Here is a 21,068-nt window from a genome sequence, read left to right as displayed (position 1 = left end):
CACCGAACTCCTTTTCTCCAAAAGTCTCTGTTGTCTCGACCCGGTCTTCTTTCCTCATGTATTCCTTATTAAATACCTCAGGCATTGTGCATCCAACTCCAGCTCCAATTCCTTGATCTGGTCAGTCAGCCAGTCAGCTTGGGTGCATTTCCTGCAGACGTAGTCATCAGGGAAACTGTCCGGTATCCCAAATTCCCACATCTGACAGGAGGAGCATCCCATCCTGAGTACTCTATATCAAAAAACAAAAAGGCTTGTCTTTTTTTAAAAATCTTTTTATTAATTATTATTGAAAATTGACAACAAAAAATACATTAAAATAATCAATATATCAATATGTATAATGAGAGTCAAACTATTAACCAAGCTAAACAGTATATCAATAATGATTTAAAAAAAACAAAATGTTAAAGCTATTTTTTTTGAAAAAAGAAAGAAGGAGAAAAAGAACCTTAGTAACTAAAACAAAAAAAACTCCAGCTAACAAACAAAAAAAAGAGGGAAAAAAACCCATCTGGAGCACAAACCCGGAGCTATACGCCATACAAGCTTCTATAAAAAAAAGACATCAAACCGCCTACCAAATCCATTTATCCAAGAATCAGAAGGGAACCATCTTAATTAACTCAAATCAAATGATAGAAGCAGGCAAAAGAGCCCCACCTTTTCTCAAAGTCAAATCGAGGATCAAAAGTTCGACTTCTGATTTTCTCCAAACTAAGACATAGCATCACCTGAGAGAACCATTGTATCAAAGTGGGAGCAGAAGCATCTTTCCATTTTAATAAAATAGCCCTTCTGGCCAATAATGTAACAAAAGCAATTACATATTGGTCTGATATAGAAATACCATGAATATATTGAGGAATTATACCAAACAAAACTGTCAACTTATTAGGTTGTAAATTAATTTTTAAAGCTTTAGAAATTGTAGAAAAAAATAGATTTCCAAAACTGATTCAGTACAGAACACGACCAAAACATATGTGTCAATGTAGCTATCTCAGTTTTACATCTCTCACAGTGACTATTAACATTAGGAAACATTTTAGACAGTCTCTCCTTTGTCAAATAATAACGATGTACAATTTAAAATTGAATCAAAGAATGACTGGCACAAATCGTAGAGGAGTTAACCACCTTCAAAATTCACAACCAACCCTCTGTTATCAAGCTCTGTTTCCCAGTCTTGCTTAATCTTAAATAGAGGATAATTATCCTGTAGAAATAGTAAATTATAAATTTTCCCAATAAACCCTTTCACTAAAGGGTTGACTTTTAAAATAGTGTCTAACGTGTTAGAATCTTGTATATATGGAAAGTTACTTAAATATTCTTTTAAAAAATATCTGACCTGAAGATATTGCAAAAAGTGTGAGTATGAAAGAAAGTATTTAGTAACTAATTTGTCAAAGGACATCAATCTGTCTTCTTGAAACAAATCCATAAAGGAATAGATTCTTTTATTCCTCCAAAGAGAAAAGGTAGGATCACTAAGTGAAGGTTTAAATAAATAATTTCGATAAATTAAACTAAGAAGGTTAAATTTTTTAAGATTAAAAAACTTACGAAACTAGTACGAAATTCGTAATGACTGCTTAATCATAGGATTAATATTTAAAATAGAAGATTTAGCTGGTTGTACAGGTAAAGAAGCTCCTAACAACGAACTTAAGTAAAATTGTTTCACAGCTTTCAATTCCAAGTCAACCAATGGTGGACGTTCATTTTTATCGGTCCAATATTACCAAGAACACGCATAGCGTATATTAACTGCCCAATAATACAATCTTAAATTAGGCAGGGCAAGACCTCCATCCTTTTTTTAATTTTTGTAAATGACATTTTCCGGCTTGTCTCTTGTTAACTGTCCCTCGACCTGTTCACGCTGAAGCATGTTAAGCAAAGCCTTCACACTTTATCACTGACACACTCCAACAGTAGCTGCTCCATTTGAGCCTACCCTCCTTTTATCTGCAGAAATAAAATAAATCAGGAAGGCTAAAAGAAGACATGAGGTAGTTCTAGCAGTCAAGGTGAAAGAGAATCCTAAGGGTTTTCACAGACATATCAAGAGCAAAAGGACAAAATTAGCCTTGTGGATAACCAGAATAGTAATCTATGCATGAGCTAAAACAGATAGGAGAGATCTGAAACTGATTTTTTTATCGGTATTTGCTCAGGTGGTGGACACAGAGTCTACTGAAGTGAGGCAGAGCAGGAGCAAGGTAGTTTTATTTATTTATTGAGATACACTGCGGAGCAGGACCTTCTGGTCCTTGGAATTGCCCACCCAGTAATCCCCTGATTTAACCCTAGCCTAATCACAGTATAGTTTCCAATTAGCAATTAACCTACCAACTGGTAGGTCTTTGAACTGCATGAGGAAACCGGAGCATGTGGTCACAGGGAGAATGTACTGGCAGAGCGGGAACTGAACCCAGCTTGCTAGTGCCGTAAAGCATTGTACTAATCACTTTGCCACCAGGCCACCCACACGCTACCATCATGACTCTCCACAGATTAAAAAGGATGATACGTTAAATTAGGGTTCACAAGTCCCCGGAGCCTGTAGGAAGCAAGTGTAGTAATTGCAGGGGTCTGAGCAGAGATATTTAAATCATCCTTAGCAATAGTTGAGGTACCGAAGGATTTGAGGATAGCTAATCCCGCTAAGTTTTCTAAGGAGCCCAGATATATAAGTATTTGGATGGACAGAGACTGATTAAGAATAGTCAACATGACTTCGTGTATGGTAGGCATGTCTAACCAAACTTATACTTTTTTGAGGAAGTTACTAGGAAAGTTGATGAAGGTAAGGCAGTGGATGTCTGCATTGACTTCAGCAAAGAATTGCCAAAGTCATGCACGGGAGGTTGGTCAAGAAGGTTCTAGAGGTCATGGGTTAGGGATGAAAGGTGAAATGTTTAAGGGGAACATGAGGGGAAACTTCTTCACATAGGGATGTTGAGAGTGTGGAATGTGCAGCCAGCACGAGTGGAGGATGTGCTTTAACCATATAACCATAGAACCATATAGCAATTACAGCACGGAAACAGGCCATCTCGGCCCTTCTGGTCCATGCCGAACTCTTACTCTCACCTAGTCCCACCGACCTGCACTCACCCATAACCCTCCATTCCCTTCCTGTCCATATAGCTGTCCAATTTAACTTTAAACGACAACATCGAACCTGCCTCAACCACTCCTGCTGGAAGCTCGTTCCACACAGCTACCACTCTCTGAGTAAAGAAATTCTCCCTCATGTTACCCCTAAACTTTTGCCCCCTAACTCTCAACTCATGTCCTCTTGTTTGAATCTCCCCCACTGTCAATGGAAAAAGCCTATCCACATCAACTCTATCTATCCCCCTCATAATTTTAAATACCTCTATCAAGTCCCCCCTTAACCTTCTACGCTCCAAAGAATACAGACCCAACTTGTTCAACCTTTCTCTGTAACTTAGGAGATGAAACCCAGGGCAACATTCTAGTAAATAAATCTTTAAATTTCAAGGTTTAAGTGAATATTGGATGGTAGGTGTATGAATGGCCATATGGTGCGGGTTCAGGTTGATGGGATTGGGCGTATAAATGGTTCAGCAGAGCCTAGCTGGGTCGTGTGGCCTGTTTCTGTGCTGTACCGTTCTATGACTCTATGTCTCTAAATAACAGGCAGAATAGACAAAGGGATGTTGTGTGCTTTGATTTTCAGAAGGTCTGTGGTGTTACAGGAATGATACTGGTATGGAGGGAGCATTGGCTGACTGCTCGGAGGTGAGGAGTATGAGCTGTTGTTTTCCACACAGGTCCGTGGTGGGACTGCTGCTTGTAATGTTGCATGTCAACGATTTGGATGATGGAATTGTTGAATTTGTGGCCACATCTGCAGCTGATGTGAAGATAGTTTGAGAGGCAGGGAGACCTCAAGGGGATTTAGATGGGTTAGGAGAACGGGCAACTAACTGGCAGCATTGGTAAATCATGCATCTCGGTAGAAGGAATGAAAGTGTAGACTATTTTCAAAATGGCGGGAAAATTCAAAAGTGCGACGTGGAAACGGACTCGGGAGTCCTTCTGCAGGATAACTTGCAGGTTGAGTCAGCGGTGACAAGGGCAACTGTGATGGTAGTGTCCATTTTAAGGGGGCTGGAATAATGCAATACCGTCATGCTGACGCCTCGCTTTGAATATTGTGAGCAGTTTTGGGCCCCTCCATCGAAGATAGGATGAGCTGATGTTGGGAGGTTCATGCGAATGATTCCAGGAGTGAAATGTTCATGCATGAGGAGCAGTTGATGGCTCTGAGCCTGTACTCACATCAGTTTAGAAGAACGAGGGCTGAGGGGTGTAATCTCATTGAAACTTATCGAATGTTGAAAGGCCTAGATAGGGCGGGTGGGGGAGTCTGGGACCAAGGTGCACAGCCTCAGAATAGAGGGACATCCATCTAGAACAGAGAAGAAGAGGAATTTCTGCAGCTAGGGGAAGGTTAGTCTGTGTAATTCATTACCCTGGAGGCCAAGTAACTGGGTGTTTTTAAAGCGGAGCTTGATCAGTTCTTGATTAGTCAGGCTGTCAAAGGTTACGGGGAGAAGGCAGGAGAATGGGTTTCAGAGGGAAATGGATGAGCCACACCTGATGGGCAGAATGGCCCCATATTGCTCCCATGTCTTTTGGTCTAACTGCAACAAATAAAATCGTGGCTAGTCAAACACTCCAACACAACAACCTACCCACCCCCCCCGCCAGTACCACGACCCCCCCCACCCCCTTCCCGAACTCTGACTCTAACCTGAAAGTCTGACGTGTCAGCACTGCTCCTGTTGACGCCTGCGGTCACAACACATGCAGACACCTCTCTGCCTCCACCTGGCTGACAGAATCCGCCTGCCCCTCGTGCCAGACTCATCACCTGCAGCCTATTAAACCCCAGTTTTCATCCACAGTCCCTGTTCACTTATCAAACCAGCTGGCCTCAACCAGTTGCTCTGAGCCTAAAGTTTTCCTCAGTGCCTGTTGTTCTTAGTTTCCGTAACCTGTTGGTTTGTGGCCCCTCATGGCTTGTTATTTTACGGTTATTTAAGTTGCCCTCCACGGCTGAATCGTTTCCGCGGCTCTGCTTTTGGGTCAATCCTCCTCGGGCCCTGGGGCGATGCTGGATTTGATCACTGCCCCCGCTGACGCTGCCCTCTTGTCACAGGTCCATCTGCTTGCCATGCACACCGGAGACGACGCGCGCCTTGCGCAAGCCTCACCCCAAGACCAAATGTATTGATCACGGTAAGGGGAGGGCGGACTGACCGACCGAACTGTGCAACCCAACCACGCCGCGGGGTGGGACTCCCGAAGTCTGGGGTACGTTTAGTTGGATCCCGGTGCCTGTGGGACGGCATGGGTTGGGAATATTTGCAGAAGGGAGGGAGAGGGAGGAGGGTGAGAGATTAGAGCGGGAGAGCGAGGGAGAGAGTGGGGGAAAGAGGGAGGGGGTGTGAGTGTGCACTTGTCCGCTTAGTTCTCTGGTGCACAGATATAATTAAGTGTGGTCGTGCTGTGGAAACCGTGCATGCACGAGACTGGGCACGCATGCACACGTATCCGTGTGCATGCAGAGAAATCTTCAGGTGCACCTCTGCACGTAGTGGGCACACATGATTGTTCCGGGAACGCGTTTGCCTTGGTGTGCGCGCGTCACGCTGCTGGGGCGTTGCAAAGTTTCTGGCTTCCCTCTCTGCAGGGACCTACCGAGGGGAGGGGATGGGTTTGCAGTGGTGAGGGGTAACGTCTGCCTAACTCCTGGTGTTCCACAGAGAGGCTGCTCCTTCCCACTGACCAGCAAGTTCATGCTAGTTTTGTGAAGCGGAACCGAGCAACAACCAGGGAAGAGACGGAAGGACACGTGACGGTCAAAACTATCGAAGGGGTATGTGAAAGTCAACCATGACCTCAAGATTTCCCACGCATGTTCACAGGGTGGTTAAGAAGGTAAATAGTGTGTTGGGGGTATTCCATTCAAGAGCTGTGAGATAATGTTGGAACTCTATAATTAAACTCTTGTTAGACCACACTTGGAATATTGTCACAAACGTGAGAAAATCTGCAGATGCTGGAAATCCAACAAAATAAATAACACAAAATTTTGGAGAAACTCAGCAGGCTAGGCAGCATCGATAGAAAAGAGCAAATAGTCAACATTTCATGCTGAGACCTTTCATCAGGATTGGAATGGAAGAGGAGAATTCAGAGGGGTTAATATGAGAGGAGCAAGATGATAGAGGCAGAAACATTTGGGATTTTTAGGTGACATTTAGTGAAAATGAGGAAAATAGAAGGCTATGGACATTGCGTAGGGGGGAGGGGAGGGGTAGTTTCGTAGTCCATTTGGTTACTAATTTAATTGGATTGGTGGCACAGCATTATAGGCCTGTCCAACCCCTAGTGATTGTAGAGCCAACGCCTGTTACCAACAGAAGATGTTCTGCAGGTGCTGGAAATGCAAGCCACACAAAACACTGGAGAAACCCCCGCAGGCCAGGCAGCATCTATGGAAAAGAATGAACAGTCGATGTTTCAGACTGAGACCCTTCATCAGGACTGGGAAAAACAAGAAGTTAGAGTAAGAAGGTGGGGGAGGGGAGGAAGAAGTACAAAGTGGTAGGAGATAGGTGAAACTGGGGGTGGGGGGGAGAGGCTGAAGTAAAGAGCTGGGAAGTTGATTACTGAAAGAGATAAAGGGCTGGAGGAATCTAATAGGAGGGGATAGAAGGCTATAGAAGAAGGGAAATGAGGAGGAGCACCAGAGGGAGGTGATGGGCAGGTAAGCAGATGAGGTGAGAGATGGAAATGGGATTGATGAAGGGGGGATCAATTCGAGAAGTTCAAGAAATGGACGCTCATGCCATCAGGCTAAAGGCTACCCAAACCGAATATAAGGTGTTGTTCCTCCAACCTGAGTGTGGCCTCATTGCAGAAGTAGAGGTGACCATGGACTGACATGTTGGAACAAGAATGGGAAATAGAATTAAAATGGGTGGGCACCGGGAGATCCCGCTTTTTCTGGTGGACGGAGTGTAGGTGCTCGGCAAATTGGTCTCCCAGTCTACCTTCGGTCCTACCAATATACAGGAGGCCACACCAGGAGCGCCAGTCACAATATATGACCCCAACAGGCTCACGGGTGAAGTGTCGCCTCACCTGGAAGGACTGTCTGGGGCCCTGAATGGTAGTCAGGGAGGAGGTTTAGGGGCAGATGTAGCACTTGTTCGGCTTGCCAGGAGGGAGATCAGTGGGGAGGGACAAATGGACAAGGGAGTCGTGTAGGGAGCGATCTGTGTAGAAAGCGGAAAGTGATGGTCGGCGGGGGGTGGTGGTGGGATCCCAGTGGAGATGACGGAAGTTATAAATCCATGCTTTCAGTCGCTGGTTCTTCACCTTTCTCAGATCTGGCACGGGTCAGAAGGTTGCGCTTCTATAGACTACAGAACCTGCTGCCTCCAACACTGGCTGCGATCCCTGCTGCTGATGTCCCAATCAGATTCAGACTCCACCGCCAGCGATGCGCGTTCCAACGACTTCGGCCACCTTCAAAGCTCCTCTTGCATGACCGCCAACTTCGACTGCAGCCTGGATCTTGCCCACAGCACCTCCAGGGCAGAACTTTACGTGCTGACACTGGGTCCTCCGTCTTCCCTCCCTCTCTCTCTCAGGTCTCACCGTAAGCTCTTAGGTCCTCAAAGACTCCATCTTCCTCCCACCCCACCTTCCCTGAAAACCCCAATACTCCCCTCTCCTCACACTACTAACCTTCTTCCCTTCCTACCTACATCCGTGACACCACACACTCTGGACCTTTTCAATAACTTTAAGTTCCCTGGCCCCGACTGCGTCACTTCCCCTGTGAGTCTGTTGGGATCATCTACTGTATCCAGTGCTCCCGGTGTGGCCTCCTGTATAACAGTGAGACCCAATGTAGATTGGGAGACCGCTTTGCCAAGCATCTACGCTCCAGCTGCCAGAAAAAAAAAGCACAATCTCCCTCTGGTCAACCATTTCAATTCCACTTCCCATTTCCATTCCCACATGTCATTCCCTAGCCTCCACTATTGCCGCGATAATGCTATACTCAGGTTGGAGAAGCAACACCTTATATTCCGTCTGGGTAGCCTCCAACCTGATAGCAAGAACATCGACTTCTTGAACCTCCGGTGATTCCCCTTTCCTCTTCACCATACCCCATTCCCATATCCCTCTCTCACATTATCTCCTCACCTGTCCATCATCTCCCTGTAGTGCACCTCCTCCTTCCCTTTCTGCCATGGTTTTCTACCCTCTCCTATCAGATTACCCCTTCTCCAGCCCTTTATCTCCTTCACCAATCAACTTCCCCCCCCCCACTTTGCTTCACTATTCTCCCTCTTCCTACCACCTACCCCCTTGTGCTTCCTCGGTCCCTCCACCCCACCTTCTTACTCTGACCTCTCATCTTTTCTTCCAGTCCTAAAGACCTAAGGCCAGAATACTCAGGAGCAGAATTAGGCCATTTGGCCCATCAATTCTGCTCCACCATTCATGCCTGATCCCTTTTGCCCCTCCTCAGCTCCACTGCCCAGCCTTCTCCCTGTAAACTTTGATGTAGTGGCCAATCAAGAACCGATCAATCTCTGCCTTAAATACACCCAATGGCCTGTCCTCCGCAGCTGCCTGTAGTAACAAATTCCACAAATTCACCATCCTCTGGCTAAAGAAATTTCTCTGCATCTCCGTTTTAAATGGACACCCCTCTATCCTGATGCTGTGCCTACTTGTCCAAGAAATATCTACTGTGTCTAGGCCTTTCAACATTCGAAAGGTTTCAGTGAGTTCCTCCTTTTAATTTCCAGAGAATACAGGCCCGGAGTTATCAAACGTTCCTCGTATCTTAACCCTTTTATCCCTGGAATCATTCTTGTCAACCTCATCTGAATCCTCTCCAATGCCAGCACATCTTTTCTTAGATAAGGAATCCAAAACTGTTCACAATACTCAAGGTGAGACTTCACCAGTGCCTTATAAAGCCTCAGCATCACGTCCCTGCTCTTGTATTCAAGACCTCTTGAAATGTCTGCTAACATTGCATTATCCATCCTCACCATCGACACAACCTGCAAGTTAACCTTTAGGGTGTTCTGCACAAGGACTACCAACTCCCTCTGCATTACATCTCAGATTTTTGGATTTTCTCCCCATTGAGAAAATAGTCTGCACATTTATTCCTTCTGCTAAAGTGCATGACCATGCATTTTCCAACATTGTATTTCATTTGCTACTTTCTTGCCCATTCCCAAATCTGTCCAAGTCCTCCTGCAGCCAGCCTGTTTGCTCAACACTACCTACATCTCCCTATCCTGACGCTGTGCCTTCTTGTCCAAGAAATATCTACTCTGTCTAGGCCTTTCAACATTCAAAAACTTCACCTCCACCAAACTTTGTATCATCTGCACATTTGGCAACAAAGCCATCTATTCCATCATCTAAATCATTTATACACAGTATAAAAAGAAGTGGTCCCAACACTGACCCTGTTGAACACCACTAGTCACTGGCAGCCAAACAGAAAAGGATCCTTTTATTTCCACTCGCTGCCTCCTACCAATCAGCCAATGCTCTGACCATGCCAATAACTTTTCTGTAATACCATGGGTTCTTATCTTGATAAACAGCCACAGGTGTTGCATTTTGTCAAAGGCCTTCTGAAAATTCAAATATACAACATCCACTGCATCCCTTTTATCTATCCCACTTGTAATCTCCGCAAAGAATTCCAACAGGTTCGTCAGACAAGATTTCCCCTGAAGGAAACCATGCTGACTTTGTCCTATCTTGCCCAGTGTCACCAAGTACTTCATAACCTTATCCTTAACAACTGACTCCAACATTTTCCCAACCACCGAGCTCAGGCTAACTGGTCTATAATTTCCTTTCTGCTGCCTCCCTCCCTTCTTAAAGAGTGGAATGATAGTTACAGTTTTCTAGTCCTCTGGCACCATGCCAGAGTCCAATAATTTCTGAAATGTCATTGCTAATACCTCCACAATCTCTGCTGCTACCTCTTTCAGAACCCTAGGGTGCAGTTCATCTGGTCCGGCTGACATGTAGCTTTAGGTCTTTCAACACTTTGAGCAACATCTCCCTTGTAATAGTAACTGCACTCACTTCTCTTCCTCACACATTGCAACACCAGGCATACTGCTAGTGTCTTCCACTGTGATGACTGACGCCAAATACTCATTTAATTCATCTGCCATCTCCTTGTCCCCCGTTATTATTTCTCCGGCCTCTTTTTCTAGCAGTCCTATATTCACTCTCATCTGTCTCTTATTTTTTATATACTTGAAAAAGCTTTTACTATCTACCGTGATATTATTTGCTAGCTTGTTTTCGTAATTCATCTTTTCCCTCCTAATGATTCTTTTATTTGCTGTGTAGGATTTTAAAAGCTTCCCAATCTTCCATCTTCCCACTAATTTTAGCTTTGTTCAATGCCCTCTCTTTTGCTGCTACATTAGCTTTGTCTTCCCTTTCCAACCATGGTTGTTCTATTTTGCCATTTGAGTATTTCTTTGTTTTTGAAATACATATATCCTGCACCTTCTCCATTTTTCCCTGAAACTGTCAGTATCCCTGCCAGCAGCTCCTTCCAATTTACTTTGGCCAACTCCTCTCTCATACCACTGTAATTTCCTTTACTCCACTGAAATACTACTACGTCAGACTTTACTTTTTCCCTATCAAATTTTAAGATTAAACTCAGTCAGATTGTGATCACTGCCTGCTGAGGGTTCTTTCACTGAAAGCTCCCTAATCTCTTCATGTTTATGACATGACACCAAATCCAGGATTGCTGATATCCTGGTAGCCTCAAAGACAAACCGCGCAAAAAAGCCATCTCTTCAAATTCAACAAATTCAGTCTCTTGAGATCCAATACCAACCTGATATTGCCAATCTACTTGCATGTTGAAATCTCCCATGACTATCATAACAGTACCCTTCTGACATGCCTTTTCTATTTCCCACTGTGGTCTGTATCCCACATCCCAGCTACTGTTGAGATGCCTGTATACAACTGCCAGCAGGGTCTGTTACCCTTAGAAAACATAGAAAACCTACAGTACAATACAAGCCCTTCGGCCCACAAAGTTGTGCCGAACATGACCCTACTTTAGAAATTACTAGGCTTACCCATAGCCCTCTATTTTTCTAAGGTCCATGTACCTATCCAAAAGTCTCTTAAAAGACCTTATTGTATCTGCCTCCGCCACCGTTGCCGGCAGCCCATTCCACGCACTCACCACACTCTGCGTAAAAAAACTTACCCCTGACATCTCTTCTGTACCTACTCCCCAGAACCTTAAACCTGTGTCCTCTTGTGGCAACCATTTCAGCCCTGGGAAAAAGCCTCTGACTATTCACGCAATCAATGCTTCTCATCATCTTATACACCTCTGTCAGGTCACTTCTCATCCTTGGTCGCTCCAAGGAGAAAAGGCCGAATTCACTCAACCTATTCTCATAAAGCATGCTCCCCAATCCAGGCAACATCCTTGTAAATCTCCTCTGCACCCTTTCTATGGCTTCCATATCCTTCCTGTAATGAGGCGACCAGAACTGAGCACAGTACTCCAAGTGGGGTCTGACCAGGGTCCTATATCACTGCAACATTACCTCTCGGCTCCTAAATTCAATTCCACAATTGATGAAGGCCAATACACCGTACACCTTCTTAACCACAGTGTCAACCTGTGCAGCTGCTTTGAGTGTCCTATGGACTCGGACCCCAAGATCCCTCTGATCCTCCATACTGCCAGGAGTCTTACCATTAATACTATATTCTGCTATCATATTTGACCTACCAAAGTGAACCACTTCGCACTTATCTGGAAGAACTCCATCTGCCACTTCTCAGCCCAGTTTAACATCCTATCAATGTCCCACTGTAACCCTTGACAGCCCTCCACACTATCCACAACACCTCCAACCATTGTGTCATCAGCAAACTTACTGACCCATCCCTCCACTTCCTCATCCAGGTCATTTACAAAAATCAGGAAGAGTAAGGGTCCCAGAACAGATCCCTGAGGTGATCCACTGGTGACCGACCTCCATGCAGAATATGACCTGTCTACAACCACTCTTTGCCTTCTGTGGGCAAGCCAGTTCTGGATCCATAAAGCAATGTCCTCTTGGATCCCATGCCTCCTTACCCTCTCAATAAGCCTTGCATGGGGTACCTTATCAAATGCCTTGCTGAAATCCATATACACTACATCTACTGCTCTTCCTTCATCAATGTGTTTACTCACATCCTCAAAAAATTCAATCAGGCTCGGAAGGCACGATCTGCCCTTGACAAAGCCATACTGAGTATTCCTAATCATATTATATCTCTCCAAATGTTCATAAATCCTGCCTCTCAGGATCTTCTCCATCAACTTACCAACAACTGAGGTAAGACTCACTGGTCTATAATTTCCTGGGCGATCTATACTCCCTTTCTTGAATAAAGGAACGTCATCTGCAACCTTCCAATCTGCCGGAACCTCTCCCGTCCCCACTGATGATGCAAAGATTAGAAACCATAGAAACCATAGAAACGACAGCACAGAAACAGGCCTTCTGGCCCTTCTTGGCTGTGCCGAACCATTTTCTGCCTAGTCCCACTGACCTGCACACGGACCATATCCCTCCATACACCTCCCATCCATGTATTTGTCCAATTTATTCTTAAATGTTAAAAAAGAAACCGCATTTACCACCTCATCTGGCAGCTCATTCCATACTCCCACCACTCTCTGTGTGAAGAAGCCCCCACTAATGTTCCCTTTAAACTTTTCCCCCCTCACCCTTAACCCATGTCCTCTGGTTTTTTTCTCCCCTTGCCTCAGTGGAAAAAGCCTGCTTGCATTCACTCTATCTATACCCATCATAATTTTATATACCTCTATCAAATCTCCCCTCATTCTTCTACGCTCCAGGGAATAAAATCCTAACCTATTTAACCTTTCTCTGTAACTGAGTTTCTCAAGTCCTGGCAACATCCTTGTAAACCTTCTCTGCACTCTTTCAACCTTATTTATATCCTTCCTGTAATTTGGTGACCAAAACTGAACACAATACTCCAGATTCGGCCTCACCAATGCCTTATACAACCTCATTATAACATTCCGGCTCTTATACTCAATACTTTGATTAATAAAGGCCAATGTACCAAAAGCTCTCTTTACGACCCTATCTACCTGTGACGACACTTTTAGGGAATTTTGTATCTGTATTCCCAGATCTCTCTGTTCCACTGCATTCCTCAGTGACTTACCATTAACCCTGTATGTTTTACATTGGTTTGTCCTTCCAACGTTCAATACCTCACACTTGTCAGTATTAAACTCCATCTGCCATTTTTCAGCCCATTTTTCCAGCTGGTCCAAGTCCCTCTGCAGGCTCTGAAAACCTTCCTCACTGTCTACTACACCTCCAATCTTTGTTTCATCAGCAAACTTGCTGATCCAATTTATCACATTATCATCCAGATCATTGATATAGATGACAAATAACAATGGACCCAGCACTGATCCCTGTGGCACACCACTAGTCACAGGCCTCCACTCAGAGAAGCAATTCTCTACCACCACTCACTGGCTTCTTCCATCGAGCCAATGTCTAATCCAATTTACCACCTCTCCATGTATACCTAGCGACTGAATATTCCTAACTAACCTCCCATGCAGGACCTTGTCAAAGGCCTTACTGAAGTCCATGTAGACAATATCCACTGCCTTCCCTTCATCCACTTTCCTGGTAACCTCCTCAAAAGACTCCAATAGATTGGTCAAACATGACCTACCACACACAAAGCCATGTTGACTCTCCCTAATAAGTCCCTGTCTATCCAAATGCTTGTAGATTCTGTCTCTTAGTACTCCCTCCAATAACTTACCTACTACTGACAGTAAACTCATCGGCCTATAATTTCCCGGATTACTTTTCGATCCTTTTTTAAACAACAGAACAACATGAGCCACTCTCCAATCCTCCGGCACTACACCCATAGACAGCGACATTTTCAATATTTCTGCCAGGGCCCCCGCAATTTCAACACCAGATCAAGATCATCGCCAGAGGCTCAGCAATCTCCTCCCTTGCCTCCCATTGTAGCCTGGGGACATCTCATCCGGTCCTAGTGACTTATCTGACTTGATGCTTTCCAAAAGCTCCAGCACATCCTCTTTCTTAATTTCTGCATGCTCAAGCTTTTCAGTCTGCTGCAAGTCATCACTACAATCAACAAGATCCTTTTCTGTAGTGAATACTGAAGTAAAGTATTCATTAAGAACCTCTGCTATTTCTTCCGGTTCCATACACACTTTCCCACTGTCACACTTGAGAGGTCCTATTTCACATCTTATCCTCTTGCTGTTCACATACTTGTAGAATGCCATGGGGTTTTCCTCAGTCCTGCCCGCCAAGGCCTTCTCATGGCCCCTTCTGGCTCTCCTAATTTCGTTCTTAAGCTCCTTCCTGTTCGCCTTATAATCTTCTAGATCTCTAACATTACCTAGCTCTCAGAACCTTTTGTAAGCTTTTCTTTTTTTCTTGACTAGATTTATTACAGCCTTTGTACACCACAGTTCCTGTACCCTACCATAACTTCCCTGTCTCATTGGGACGTACCTATGCAGAACTCTACACAAATATCCCCTGAACATTTGCCACATTTCTTCCGTACTTCTCCCCAAGAACATCTGTTTCCAATTTAAGCTTCCAATTTCCTGCTTGATAGCCTCATAATTCCCCTTACTCCAATTAAATGCTTTTCTAACTTGTCTGTTTCTATCTCTCTCCAATGCTATTGTAAAGGAGATAGAATTACGATCACTATCTCCAAAATGCTCTCCCACTGAGAGATCTGACACCTGACCAGGTTCATTTCCCAATACCAAATCAAGTACACCCTCTCCTCTTGTAGGCTTATCTACATATTGTGTCAAGAAACCTTTCTGAACACAGCTAACAAACTCCACCCCATCTAACCCCTTGCTCTAGGGAAATGCCAATCAATATTTGGGAAATTAAAATCTCCCATCATGACAACTATGTTATTATTAAACCTTTCCAGGATCTGTTTCCCTATCTGCTCCTTGATATCCTGTTACTATTGGGTGGCCTATAAAAAAACACCCAGTAAAGTTATTGACCTCTTCCTGTTCGTAACTTCCACCCACAGAGACTCCGTGGACAATCCCTCCATGGCATCCACCTTTTCTGCAGCTGTGACACTATCTCTGGTCAGCAGTGCCACGCACCCTCCTCTTTTGCCTCCCTCCCTGTCCTTTCGAAACATCTAAAACCCAGCACTTGAAGTAACCATTCCTGTCCCTGAACCTGTAATGGCCACCACATCGTATCTCCAAGTACTGTTCCACGCTTTAAGCTCATCTGCTTTGTTCACAACACTCCTTGCATTAAAATAGACACATCTCAAACCTTTGGTCTGAGCGAGTCCCTTCTCTATCACCTTGCTTTCCTCCTCCACACACAGTCTCCAAGCTTTCTCTATTTGTGAGCCAACCTCCCTTCCCCAGTCTCTTCAGTTCAGTTCCTACCCCCCAACAATTCTAGATTAAACTTTCCCCTGTAGCCTTAGCAAACCTCCCCGCCAGGATATTGGTGCTAGGTTTCAAGTGCAACCCATCCTTTCTGTACAGGTCACACCTGCCCCAAAATCTGAATCCCTGCCCCCTGCTCCAATCTCTCAGCCATGCATTTATCCTCCACCTCATTCTATTCCTATTCTCACTGCTGCATGCCACAGGCAGTAATCCCGAGATGACTACCTTTGCAGTCCTGCTTCTCAGCTTCCTTTCTAACTCCCTGTAGTCTTTTTTCAGGACCTCTTCCCTTTTCCTACATATGTCATTGGTACCAATAAGTACCATGACCTCTGGCTGTTCTCCTTCCCACTGCAGGATATCTTGGACGCGATCTGAAACATCCTGGACCCTGGCAGCTGGGAGGCAGACTACCATTTGAGTTTCTTTCCTGCGTCCACAGAATCGCCTATCTGACCCCCTAACTATAGAATCCCCTATCACTACTGCCTTCCTCTTCCTTTCCCTACCCTTCTGAGCCACAGGGCTAGACCCTGTGCCAGAGGCACGGCCACTGTTGCTTCCCCCAGGTAAGCTGTCCCCCCCAACAGCACTCAAAGAGGAGTACTTATTGTCAAGGGGTACAGCCACAGGGGTACTCTCTAGTACCTGACTCTTCCCCTTCCCCCTCATGACTGTGACCCACTTGTCTGTCTCCCATGGCCCTAGTGTGACCACCTGCCTATAACTCTTCTCTAACACCTCCTCACTCTCCCTGACCAGACGAAGGTCATTGAACTGCATCTCCAGTTCCCTAACTCAGTCCCTTAGGAGCTGCAGCTTGACACACGGGGTGCAGATATTGTCGTCTGGGAGGCTGGGATACTCCAGGACCTGCCACATCTGACACCGAGCACAGAACACAGACCTCACACACATACTTCCTCCTTTCCACAATTAACACCAAGTTTCCTTGCCTCATCCCGTTACCGCCTAAGCCCGTTGAGCCAAAGCCCTATCACTCTGCTGCCTCTCACTCCACTGCCCACTGGATATGCCGGTCCTTTTAAAACTTTCGCACTCTACTGGCTGATGTCATGCGCCTGTGCAGTCTTGCCTCTCTTTTACCCCGAGTAGTAAAAAACTGCCTTTGCTCTGGAAGTCAGCCGTTCACTCACGGCCTTCTTGCTCCGATCCCTTGCAGCTTCTTAACTCAACCCACAAGGATTCAACGTCTTCTAATCCTACGTCACATCTTTCTAAGGATTTGATGCCATTCTTTACTAGTAGAGCTATACGACCCCCTCTGCCTACCTTCCTTTTCCTCCGATTCAATGTGTAACCTTGGACATTCAGCTCCCAACTACAACCATCCTTCAGTCACGATTCAGTGATAGCCACAACATCATACCTGTGAATCTGTAATAGTGCAGCAAGATCATCCACCTTATTTCTTATCCTCTGTGCATTGAGATATAACACTTTGAGTACTGTATTTGCTACCCTTTTTGATTCTGCATCCCTAATGCAGTGATACTCACCCTGCTGGCTGCAATTATGTCCTGTCATCTACCAGCCCTTCCTGACATTCTGACTGCACACAATCTTTGCTTTTTTAACCATCCGTCCTTTCCTGAGTCTCTTCACTCTGGTTTCCATCCCCCTTCCCAATTAGTTTAAACCCTCTCCAACAGCCCTAACAAACCTGCCCACGAGATTATTGGTCCCCCTCGAGTTCAGGTGCAACCTGTCACTTTTCCTTAATCCTGCCCTCCAAGGCCTTCTCATGGCCCCTTCTGGCTCTCCTAATTTCCTTTTTAAGCTCCTTCCTGTTAGCCTTATAATCTTCTAGATCCCTAACATTACCTAACTCTCTGAACCTTTTGTAAGCTTTTCTTTTCTTCTTGACTAGATATATTACAGCCTTTGTACACCACTGTTCCCATACCCTACCATAACTTACCTGTCTCATTGGCACATACCTATGCAGAACTCCACACAAATATCTCCAAAACATTTGCCAACATTTTTTCCGTACTTTTTCCTGAGAACATCTGTTCCCAATTTAAGCTTCCAATTTCCTGCCTGATAGCTTCATAATTCCCCTTTCTCCAATTAAGTACTTTTCTATCTTATCTCTCTCCAGTGCTATTGTAAAGTAGATAGAATTATGATCACTATCTCCAAAATGCTCTCCCACAGAGAGATCTGACACCTGACCAGGTTAATTTCCCAATACCAAATCAAATACAGTCTCTTGTCTGGTAGGCTTATCTACATATTGTGTCGAGAAACCTTCCTGAACACACCTAACAAACTCCACCCCAGCTAAACCCCTCACTCTAGGGAGATGGCAATCGATATTTGGGGAATGAAGATCTCCCATCTTGACAACTCTGCTATTATTACACCTTTCCAGGATCAGTTTCTCTATCTGCTCCTTGATATCCCTGTTACTATTGAGCGGCCTATAAAAAACACCCAGTAGAGTTATTGGCCCCTTCCTGTTCCTAACCTCAACCCACAGAGACTCAGTAGACAATCCCTCCATGATATCCTCCTTTTCTGCAGCTGTGACACTGCCTCTGATCAGCAGTGCTACACCCCCCACCTCTTTTGCCTCCCTCCCTGTCCTTTCCGAAACATCTAAAACCTGGCACTTGAAGTAACCATTCCTGTCCCTGAGCCATCCAAGTCTCTGTAATGGCCACCACATCATAGCTCATGGATCCATGCTCGAAGCTCATCCACTTTGTTCACAATACTCCTTATGTTAAAATAGACACATCTCAAACTGTCGTTCTGAGTGCGTCCCTTCTCTATCACCTGCCTATCCTCCCTCACACACTGTCTCCAAGCTTTCTCTGTTTGTGAGCCAACCACCTCTTCCCCATTCTCTTCAGTTCAGTTCGACAATTCTAGTTTAAACTCTCTCCAGTAGCCTTAGCAAACCACCCTGCCAGGATATTGGTCCCCCTGGGATTCAAGTGCAACCTGTCCTTTTTGTACAGGTCACACCTGCCCCAAAAGAGGTACCAATGATCCAGAAATTTGGATCCCTGCCCCCTGCTCCAAACCCTCAGCCACGCATTTATCCTCCACCTCACTCTATTCCTATACCCGCTGTCATGTGGCACAGGCAGTAATCCCGAGATGAATAGCTTTGCAGTCCTGCTTCTCAACTTCCTTCCTAACTCCCTGTAGTCTTTTGTCAGGACCTCTTCCCTTTTCCTACCTATGTCATCGGTACCAACATGTACCATGACCTCTGGCTGTTCTCCCTCCCACTGCAGGATATCTTGGACGCGATCTGAAACATCCCGGACCTTGGCACCTGGGAGGCAAACTACCATCCGAGTTTCTTTCCTACGTCCTCAGAATCGCCTGTCTGACCCCCTAACTGTAGAGTCTCCTATCACTACTGCCTTCCTCTTCCTTTCCCTACCCTTCTGAGCCACAGGGCCAGACTCTGTGCCAGAGGCACGGCCACTGTCGCTTCGCCCAGGTAGGCTGTCACCCCTAACATAGAAACATAGAAACATAGAAAATAGGTGCAGGAGTAGGCCATTCGGCCCTTCGAGCCTGCACCGCCATTTATTATGATCATGGCTGATCATCCAACTCAGAACCCAGCCTTCCCTCCATACCCCCTGACCCCTGTAGCCACAAGGGCCATATCTAACTCCCTCTTAAACATAGCCAATGAACTGGCCTCAACAGTTTGCTGTGGCAGAGAATTCCACAGATTCACCACTCTCTGTGTGAAGAAGTTTTTCCTAATCTCGGTCCTAAAAGGCTTCCCCTCTATCCTCAAACTGTGACCCCTCGTTCTGGACCTCCCCAACATCGGGAACAATCTTCCCGCATCTAGCCTGTCCAATCCCTTTAGGATCTTATACGTTTCAATCAGATCCCCCCTCAATCTTCTAAATTCCAACGAGTACAAGCCCAGTTCATCCAGTCTTTCTTCATATGAAAGACCTGCCATCCCAGGAATCAATCTGGTGAACCTTCTTTGTACTCCCTCTATGGCAAAGATGTCTTTCCTCAGATTAGGGGACCAAAACTGCACACAATACTCCAGGTGTGGTCTCACCAAGGCCTTGTACAACTGCAGTAGTACCTCCCTGCTCCTGTACGCGAATCCTCTCGCTATAAATGCCAGCATACCGTTCGCCTTTTTCACCGCCTGCTGTACCTGCATGCCCACTTTCAATGACTGGTGTATAATGACACCCAGGTCTCGTTGCACCTCCCCTTTTCCTAATCGGCCACCATTCAGATAATAATCTGTTTTCCTATTTTTGCCACCAAAGTGGATAACTTCACATTTATCCACATTAAATTGCATCTGCCATGAGTTTGCCCACTCACCCAACCTATCCAAGTCACCCTGCATCCTCTTAGCATCCTCCTCACTGCTAACACTGCCACCCAGCTTCGTGTCATCCGCAAACTTGGAGATGCTGCATTTAATTCCCTCATCCAAGTCATTAATATATATTGTAAACAACTGGGGTCCCAGCACTGAGCCTTGCGGTACCCCACTAGTCACCGCCTGCCATTCTGAAAAGGTCCCGTTTATTCCCACTCTTTGCTTCCTGTCTGCTAACCAATTCTCCACCCACACCAATACCTTACCCCCAATACCGTGTGCTTTAAGTTTGCACACTAATCTCCTGTGTGGGACCTTGTCAAAAGCCTTTTGAAAATCCAAATATACCACATCCACTGGTTCTCCCCTATCCACTCTACTAGTTACATCCTCAAAAAATTCTATGAGATTCGTCAGACATGATTTTCCTTTCACAAATCCATGCTGACTTTGTCCGATCATTTCACCGCTTTCCAAATGTGCTGTTATCACATCCTTGATAACTGACTCCAGCAGTTTCCCCACCACCGACGTTAGGCTAACCGGCCTATAATTCCCCGGTTTCTCTCTCCCTCCTTTTTTAAAAAGTGGGGTTACATTAGCCACCCTCCAATCCTCAGGAACTAGTCCAGAATCTAACGAGTTTTGAAAAATTATCACTAATGCATCCACTATTTCTTGGGCTACTTCCTTAAGCACTCTGGGATGCAGACCATCTGGCCCTGGGGATTTAGCTGCCTTCAATCCCTTCAATTTACCTAACACCACTTCCCTACTAACATGTATTTCACTCAGTTCCTCCATCTCACTGGACCCTCTGTCCCTTACTATTTCTGGAAGATTATTTATGTCCTCCTTAGTGAAGACAGAACCAAAGTAATTATTCAATTGGTCTGCCATGTCCTTGCTCCCCATAATCAATTCACCTGTTTCTGTCTGCAGGGGACCTACATTTGTCTTTATCAGTCTTTTCCTTTTTACATATCTATAAAAGCTTTTACAGTCGGTTTTTATGTTCTCTGCCAGTTTTCTCTCATAATCTTTTTTCCCCTTCCTAATTAAGCCCTTTGT

The 21,068-nt window shown here is 45.2% G+C and overlaps 1 protein-coding gene across 1 annotated transcript in view; it reads left to right on the top strand.

Annotated features, from left to right (window-relative positions):
- The window catches only part of LOC134346509 (complement C2-like), a 185,760-nt gene that overhangs the window by 142,583 nt on the left and 22,109 nt on the right, over positions 1 to 21,068 (top strand). Inside the window, exons 14-15 of the mRNA XM_063047901.1 lie at positions 5,204 to 5,283; positions 5,811 to 5,923. Coding sequence (XP_062903971.1) covers positions 5,204 to 5,283; positions 5,811 to 5,923 — 193 coding nt within the window. The remainder of the gene's footprint in view (positions 1 to 5,203; positions 5,284 to 5,810; positions 5,924 to 21,068) is intronic.

Source organism: Mobula hypostoma, chromosome 5 (genome assembly GCF_963921235.1).
Source record: "Mobula hypostoma chromosome 5, sMobHyp1.1, whole genome shotgun sequence".
In the NCBI taxonomy this organism is placed as follows: domain Eukaryota; kingdom Metazoa; phylum Chordata; class Chondrichthyes; order Myliobatiformes; family Myliobatidae; genus Mobula; species Mobula hypostoma.
The sequence above is the reverse complement of the archived record's forward strand: the minus strand, read 5'-3'. Positions and strand labels throughout refer to the sequence as shown.